This window comes from Rhinolophus hipposideros (assembly GCF_964194185.1).
Source record: "Rhinolophus hipposideros genome assembly, chromosome: 1".
NCBI classification, from domain to species: domain Eukaryota; kingdom Metazoa; phylum Chordata; class Mammalia; order Chiroptera; family Rhinolophidae; genus Rhinolophus; species Rhinolophus hipposideros.
Genome location: NC_138047.1, coordinates 55,754,134 through 55,762,705, shown reverse-complemented (window position 1 = coordinate 55,762,705; position 8,572 = coordinate 55,754,134). Strand labels below are relative to the sequence as shown.

The 8,572-nt window shown below is 47.8% G+C and overlaps 1 protein-coding gene across 1 annotated transcript; it reads left to right on the top strand.

Moving 5' to 3' along the window:
• Nucleotides 1-1,160: 1,160 nt before the first annotated feature.
• On the top strand, nt 1,161-8,153 carry SOWAHB (sosondowah ankyrin repeat domain family member B). The gene has a single exon (XM_081059922.1). It carries the CDS (start codon nt 1,440-1,442, stop codon nt 3,789-3,791), a length of 2,352 nt encoding a protein of 783 aa, XP_080916048.1. The 5' UTR covers nt 1,161-1,439; the 3' UTR covers nt 3,792-8,153.
• Nucleotides 8,154-8,572: the final 419 nt, after the last annotated feature.

Sequence of the window (8,572 nt, the reverse complement as noted above, 5' to 3'; positions counted from 1 at the left end):
TGTCATAACTGAAAGAAATGTAAAGACAGCTAATGAAAAGAATGAAAGAGGGCGGGTAGGTGGGTAGATCAAACAATGAAGTATCTTGGGCTTGTAAACAGGACTGATAAATAAACAGGACCTCAACTCAAGGACCTCAATAAAAGGACCAAAACACAGACAGATAAAATGAAGGGGGAAAGCAGCTACAACTGGACCCGGAATTAGGAGGTTCCCAGCCTCTCCATGAAGAATTCGAGTCAAGTGGACTTTCTGATGTTTGTAGCAATGCAGTCAAATCAGGCTAGCTTGTAACATGCTTAACATTTTGAAAGTGTGGGAAGAAACCTTACATTTGGAGAGAAAAAACAACTACAGTTTAGTCAACACGAAAGAGACGGTGCAAAAATCTCTTTTGTTCTCCAATTTTAGAGAAAAATAAAAACCAAAGTAACACTAGGCATCAAATACCTTAACTGTCAAGACATAATTCCTGGTTATTTTAGCTGCTGGGGCAATCAACTATCAAATTGATTTTTCCTGCACCTTAACGTGAGACAATTACAAAGGAAAAGGAAAGGCCGAAACCAACCTGCAACTTGCAGAGTGATTTCTCTTTCCAGTACAGATTTGGCGTATTAGGACCCCTCGGCGCGGGCGCTGGGCTGTATCTCCTGATCGAGAGAGGCTTGTTTGAAATGCAAAGTGAGTTTCCCCAACCTCCGAGAATTTGAAATTATATCCCACCTTTTGGCGAGAACGCAGAATGCCGGTTAATTTGCACCTTTCTCCTCACCCATAGACTTCAGCCATAACTCATGCAGCTCTAGGTGAGAGCAGGAACGGATCTTCTAGTGCTTTCGTTTCCTTTGTGGCCGAGGCTCAAAGCAACGGCCAGTCGTTTACCTGCCTTCCACTTCCCGGGCCGGGAGTGGCCGTGCGTCCTGCGGAGCAGGTCGCGGTCGGCTCCGGCTGGCTGGCGACTTCACCTAGGCGCGCTCTGCCTGGCCAGGACCAGCCTGACTCATCGGGGATGGGTGGCAGGGGTGGGGGAGACCTCGGAGGGCGGAGGGACCGGAGGAGGCGGGCCCGGCCCTTCCCCCAGAGCCGCGGAGGAGGCGTCACCAGCGCGCAGGTGAAGCCGACTCCGACCTACCCCGGGAACTTTCGCTGCCCGCACTCGCCGGGAGAGGCCGGCGTCGAGCAGGGGAGGCTGGCGAGCCGCCCTCGCCCATCCCAGCGGTGCGCGGGGGCTAAGCCCGGGGGCTTCTCCCGGGGGATCCGCGGCCCTTTTGGCGCGCTCGGGGGCTGCGAGCTGCGCCAGCCTCCGCGGCTGATGGAGGCGGGTGGCGCCGCCCCGGCGCAGGTGACACCCGACAGGCCAGGGTTCCGACTGGCGGGAGAGAGCACAGGAAGGGCGAGACGCAGATACCCCGGGGTCAGGGGACGACCAGGCAGCGATGGCCCGGGAGTTGAGCCAGGAGGCACTCCTGGACTTTCTGTGCCAGGCCGGGGGCCGAGTGACCAACGCCGCCTTGCTGAGCCACTTCAAGCGCTTTCTCCGAGACCCGGACGCGGCCCCCAGCCAGCACCAGCGCCGGCGAGAGCTCTTCAAGGGCTTTGTCAATTCGGTCGCCGCAGTGCGTCAGGACCCCGACGGCACCAAGTACGTGGTGCTCAAGAGGAGGTACAGGGACCTTCTGGGGGAGGAGCGGCTGCAACGACCCCGCGACGCGCCCGCGGCCGCCGCCCCTGCAGGGGGAGCTGCGACACGCTCCCCGCGAGGCGCGCAGCCCAGGGAGTCGCCGCAGCCGCAGCCCCGGCGGCGGCGGCGGGAGCAGGACAGGGAGGAGGAGCCGGCAGGTGCCGCAGCGGCAGCCGCCCACGCAGGTTTCAGCGGAGTCCCTGTCACCGGCGCCCCGGAGGCGGCCGCGAGAGGCGGCGAGCGCAGAGGCAGCTCCGGCTATAGGGCGCCGGAGCCCGCGGCTGCAGCGGCACCTGCCCAGGTCGCAGCGAGGTGCGCGGCGGCGGAGACGCAGGGCCTTTGCTACGGGGAATGTTTCCAGAACGGCCTGGGGGCACTCCCCGGCCAGCCGCGGCCGGACGCGCTCCCCGACTCGGGCCCCGCAGATGAGGAGCCGGCTCCAGCTGCCCAGGATGACCGCTGGGCTCCCCGGCAGGAGCGGGAAGGCGCGCCCGCGGGGTCCGCGCAGGTGCGGGCAGCGCCTGTCTCGTCTTCTCCAACCGTCGAGGCTAAAGGGAGTGGGGTTTCCACGCCTGCCCTCCGGTCCCGCCATCCTTCCCCTGGAGACGCGCCGGAGCAGGTGACCCCCGTCAACCTGCATTATTCGACCCTGCAGCAGCAGCGCACTCGAGAGTGGGTGGCCAGACACCCCCATGTACCCGAGGCCTGGGACCAGGGCCCCATCCGAGCCTGGTCAGTGCTGCCAGACACCTTCCCCTCAGACATGGGCTGGTGGGTCCCAGAATCTAACTCGTCGCTGCTAGACCCCACTCCAGCCCCTCATTCTCTCTTTCCTGTTGTTCCTGAATCCTGGCCCGGGAACCCGCCTTTGACAGTCTTTCGTAGCATTCGCTGTCAGCTGTCCCTCCAAGATCTGGATGACTTTGTGGACCAGGACAGCCACGGCAGTGACGAGAGCAGTAGTGGGCCCAAAGAGTCCCCTGGGGGTTCTGAAGAGGGACTGCATGTTGCCTTGGCAACTCCAGATTGGAGAAAGCTTAGGAATCCAGCTGGGGGTCTTTCTCCAAAAGAGGGCAGCCCCAGCAGGAGCCCTCAGGGCCTCCGGGACAGAGGAGATGGTCACATCTGTCAGCAGGTCCCCAAAGGGGCTAATGGCCTTGCAGGCCATCAGCAGGAGCCTTTATCCTGGCCAGCTCCCAAGTTAAGGAGATCCCTCAGGAGGAGCTCTCAGGCAGAGAGAGCCAAATTGTCCTCTTCCGATGAGGAGTGGGTTGAGGAGGACTTTCTGAAAAGAAGTCGGCGCCCACCACGGTCCAGGAAACCCTCCAAGGCGGGAGCCGTGTCCAGCCCCAGGGTGGATGCTGCTTTGACAACAAAACCTGCCCACATTAAGGCTGCTATTGAGAGGGGTCAGCTACACAGCCTGTGGGCACCAGGTAGGGAGGAGCCTGCAGCCTTGGTCCCACACAGACCTTCTGAGCACAAGTCGTCCCTGGTCCCCCTAGATGCCAGGGAGCATGAATGGATTGTGAAGCTTGCCACTGGGTGTTGGATTCAGGTGTTGACTTTGTTCTGGGAGGAGCCCCAACTGGCTTTGCACAAGGACTTCTTGACTGGGTACACTGCTTTGCACTGGATAGCTAAACATGGTGACCTCAGGGCCCTTCAGGACTTGGTCTCTGGTGCCAAGAAAGCAGGGATTGCTCTCGATGTAAATGTGAAGTCTGGTTGTGGGTATACCCCTCTGCACCTTGCAGCCATTCACGGCCACCAAGGGGTCATGAAATTACTAGTGCAAAGGTTGGCTTCTCGGGTGAATGTCCGGGACAACAGTGGGAAGAAGCCATGGCAGTATCTGACCAGTAATACCTCTGGGGAGATATGGCAGCTGCTGGGAGCTCCTCGGGGCAAGCCTATTTTTCCTGTCTATTCCTTGGTCCGAAGTTCTTCCCCTACCAGGAAAGCCAAGAGCCGGGAAATATCTAGAAATATCACCCGGAAGACTTCCCTTGCCACACTACTCAAAAGTCAGCACAGCAAATGGAAATTGGCCAACCAGTATGAGAAATTCCCCACTCCAAGGGAAAGAGAAGAGTATAGTGACTGAAGTGGGACCCTCTCTCCGACATGCAGCCACCACACCCCCATCCTTGAGCTCCTCAGTGAGAGAATTCAGGGGAAACAGAAAAATTGCTGAGGAGTTGGTAAAGAGAGAGGTCAGACTGGAGTTTACCTGCCTGAGTTTTAGGTCAACACATCTTGGACCTCGGGGATCAGCCAGGCTCTCTGAGGGCTCAAGTTCTTGGGCCAGTGAATCCTCTACAAGGGATAGAGTCAGGTGCTTAAAACCCAGCAGGTGTTTCTTCTTCCTCCCTTGCCACCACAGATCTGGGCACAGTAAGCCACACTGTTTTCCGAAGCAGTGATCCCAGGCCTTGGCTAGGGAGGGAACAGATATCTAATAAGAAGGGAGGCATTTCGAGGAATTGACGAAGCTCAAACAAAATCCTCTCTGGCTGGTAGATCTCTGGCTTCTGTTCAGTGGAGAATAATTTGGCTGTGAGTGGAAAGCACCAGATTTGAAATCAGATGGCTCCTCTCCCTCCCTCCCTCCCTCCCTCCCTCCCTCCCTCCCTCCCTCCCTCCCTTCCTCCCTCCCTCCCTTCGTTCCTTCCTTCCTTTCCTCCCTCCCTCCCTTCCTCCCTTTGTTCCTTCCTTCCTTTCCTCCCTCCCTCCCTTCCTCCCTTTGTTCCTTCCCTCCCTCCCTCCCTCCCTCCCTCTCTCCTTCCTTCCTTCCTTCCTTCCTTCCTTCCTTCCTTCCTTCCTTCCTTCCTTCCTTCTTTTTTTTTTGCATTCAAATCGGTGAAATAAACTTATTACTGGAGAGTAGAATTTGATTTAAGAGATTCCTCAGCTCCATCCTGGTCTTCCTTTGAATGCAATCTATGTAGGCTAATGCGTCAAATAACTTGTGCCTCATTTGGGTCAGTTGGGTAAGATCCAGTTATGACTGACATGTAGCCCTGATTTTTTTGTTTAAATCAACCTAAGGGAAATTTTCCAAATGGAAAAACTGTTGGCTAATTTACCTAGTGACTGAAACCATCTTTCATGGAAACTCCCTGTGTCACAAACAACAGAATTAGCATTAGTAGTTTGCAATAGGTTTGAATGGCCAATGTTCATACTCATAAAGGAGAGAAGTGATTTCGCTCTGGGAAGCGGTATAGGTTAAGAGGTGAATACCTCCCCACCAGGAGTTCTCTAAGCTGCTAAATATAATTTTATTTGCACTAAACTTGTTGCCAATTAAGATTAAATATTAGCCTTGAAGTGCTGTGTCTCTAACAGGTAGCGTTCTGTTAATTACTTATGACAGGACTGATCTTTGTGGGTCTGTGGAATGAGAGACCAGCTAGTCTATAAATGACAGTAGCACATCAAGATTTCAGAATAAATTTAAAGAGGGCTGAAAATAGAATTTCCAAGTGGAAATTGTTAATTTTTTTATGGAAATGTTTTCGTGTGCTGTGGTAATGATGCTGTATTTTAAAAATATTTTTATATTTCTTCTGGTTGTTTTCCCCCATTAAATGTCAACAAACCTCCATAATTTATTGTATTTATGCTGATTACTGTTAACTTTCTTCTTTACAAAATTGTGTCTCGGTGACTGTCAAATAGTTTTTGCCAGGCTAGACATAGTTTTACTTTATAATTTTGCTGAAATAAATATATCTGTTCTATTAGAAAACATAAAAAAAATAGGCATAATAAAGAAATTTAAGGATTGTTTTTTCCCAAAGAGACTTATCAAGTGATGAAACTTTGGCAGATCAAATCAAGAAGAAAGAGGGACAACCCGACAGTGAGCCATGGTTAGGAGAGATGGAAATTTAAAAGAATAAAAGATAAACATCTATGCAAATTCTCTAGTTGCTGGGTGATTTTCAAGGGGAAAAAAAAAATCACAAAAATGTCAACTTCTCTTAAAAGCCAAAGAATGTTTTCATTTTACTGTATTTTTATCACAATATCAATTTATTCAACAAATATGTTTTGCTCAGTGCTGTGGGATTTATGCAGGTGAGTGGGACATGATCTCTCACTTCTTGAAACTTAAAACCTAACAAGATTTGTTGTTGAGTGATTTACACCCTATCTTGCTCCCAACGGGTATTAGATATAAGCTTTTAAAACGAGGCAAAGAGAAAAAAAGTGGTATCAGGACAAAACAACCACAATGCAAGAAGAAAATTTCAAAGTGTAGTAAGTACAGAGTTCAGTGTTCCAGAGGATTTCAGACGAGAAATCCTTTGGGCTGAGAAAATCAAGGAGGGCTTCACAGTGGCCAGGAATCTTTTCGAAAGATGCTGGCTTTCCAAAGAACCAGCTTTGTTGGTTCTACCACATTCTTCACTTCAGCTTCAGTGTGTGATTTGCATAGCTCTGGTGTTGGCTAATTAGAACACAGTCCTGGGTCTCAAGTTCATTCTCATGAGGATTCAGGTCCCTCAGGCCTTTGTCCACATGTCACACCTATGATTCTAGTGAACTCTCTTACCTGGTCAACATGTGTGTTGGAAGGGGGCCAGGCAGAAGAGGATGTTGAGCGAAGAGTAAAACAGATCTGATCAAATCACCCTCATACGTTGTCAAGTTCAGGCGAGGAGAGCTGCCAGGCCCAGTGCATTTTCCCAGCATCCTGCCAACCCCTCCCTGCTATGAACCTTCCACAAAAGCCACACCAGCCCATTGGGGGTACTAACCACCCTTCCCTTTCAATTTCTGTATTGATGTTGAATTCTTTCAGGTTAGAATCCTTTTGCTGTTTTCCTGGTGAACTTACTGTTAGTTTTTCAGGGACAGCTCAAATGTAACAGCTTCTATGAAGATTCCAGGGTAAAGACCTCCCAGCCAGAAGAGGTAGAGCCTTCATCATTCTCATAATACTGTCTGCCCACCTACAGTTTTTTCCATATATATTTTAGTAAATTGTTTTATTTTTCCCTAAGACTGAACATCTGGAGATTAGATCACGTATTTTCAATTCATCTAGCAGGAAAACACCTGGACCCAAGAGACCACAAGAAGTTGACACACATAAGAGAAATGGGATTACAGTCCGGTGGTACCTAAGGTTACCTCTGCTTGCAGATGTTTGTCTTTGCCCTGGAATTAATCCTTTTCTCAAAGAATCCCAAACTCTTCATAGGATTAAGAATTTTAGTAGTCACTGGGTCAGCTTCCTTATGCAGATGCTTTCCTTCACTAAGAATCTGGGAGACATCTTAAATAAATACAACAAATCTTGTGTAAAAATGTAGAGACAACCAACTCCCCTATTATCCATGCTAGAACTATATTGGGAAGAGGAGTGAAGTGACAGAATTGAAAGTGATTAAAAATTGAAAATTTCAAATAATTTTAAAACCTTAACAAATAGCAGTAGTCTTGAGTTGAAACTCAAGACAGGAACCTGTCAGTTCCTGTTTGACTGCCACAGTTGGCAGAGACAAAGGTTAGCAGAAAAATGTCTATGAAAGATTATCTACATTGGCTATACTGCTCCTGAAAGAGTATATCCCAAATTTGGAAAGTTGTTCTAGGACTCAGTTTTCCCAAGACTTCATGACAGGTATCAGAATTCTTGCCCAGGAAATGCAGTGCAATATTTTGTGATCTCACTTCAATGCATAGAATGATAGCTCCACAGGTAGACTCACACCTTTTCTGTTTGTGAGACAGTGGAGACCTGAGACAGCTGTGAGCCCGTAATGATTGAAGAACATTTACTATGTTCTTCAACATTTACTTGATTACAACTTAAAATGGGCTAGATCTATCGGTATCACTGGTTTTTATCTTTGTTTTTCCTGATAGCTAGGTAAAATATTTTAGAACTACTTAATCACTCAACATAAGGATGGGGAAGGGAATATAGGGATCTAAACATTTGTTTTTCTGATGATATAGATCTTTTACTTAATACATTTCCAGAAGATGAAACTTATTTTTTGATAATTCAGCATACTCACAGAAGATGATAAGGAATAAGTTTTAATTATTTTCATTCCATACATTCCCTTTTAACTTTGGGCTGCCTAATTTTAATCAGCATGCACATTTTATTTTTTTCATTAACAGCATGCTCCATATATTAAAGCAATTTTCCTAGTTTACATTTTTAATAGGCAGAAGGCATACCACTATGTTAATATGTGATAGTTTGCTTAGCTATTTCCCTACTCTTTGATATTTGGGTCATTTCTTGCTATTACAAATTGTACTAACATAAATATCTTTGTAAAAATAATCACAAATTTCTTTTATTTCTTGGCTATTTTCCCAGATGCTGTTTTACACCTTTCATTACATTTACCAGCTTGTACTTCAGAAAGATTAAGTCAAGTTAAAGTGACACCAGCACGGAAGTAAAATCTAAGAAATCCGAATAAACTATAGGTTTTTATTTAATAACAATGTATCCATGTTGGTTCATTAATTATAACAAATGTACTATACCTATGTAAGATGTTTCTAATAGGAGAAACTTTGTGTTTGTGTGTGGGGGGGTATATCTGAACTCTATATACTATCTGCTCAATTTTTCTGTAAATCTAAAGCTATTCTTAAAAATCTATTAATAAAAAAGAGGTACGAAAAGGAGTACAGGGCAAAGGTGGTAAAATGTTAACATTTGAGAAATAGGAGTAAAAGGTAAGTGGGAGTTCTTCGCACAGTTCTTGCAACTTTCTAAGTTTGAAATTACTTCAAACTGGAAAATAAAAAAATACAATTTGTTATCTCTTTCTTGAACTACACCGAATCTAAATGCCCACAGATAGTTAATCCTTTAATGTAGTAAGTGGCTATTATTATTCAAGA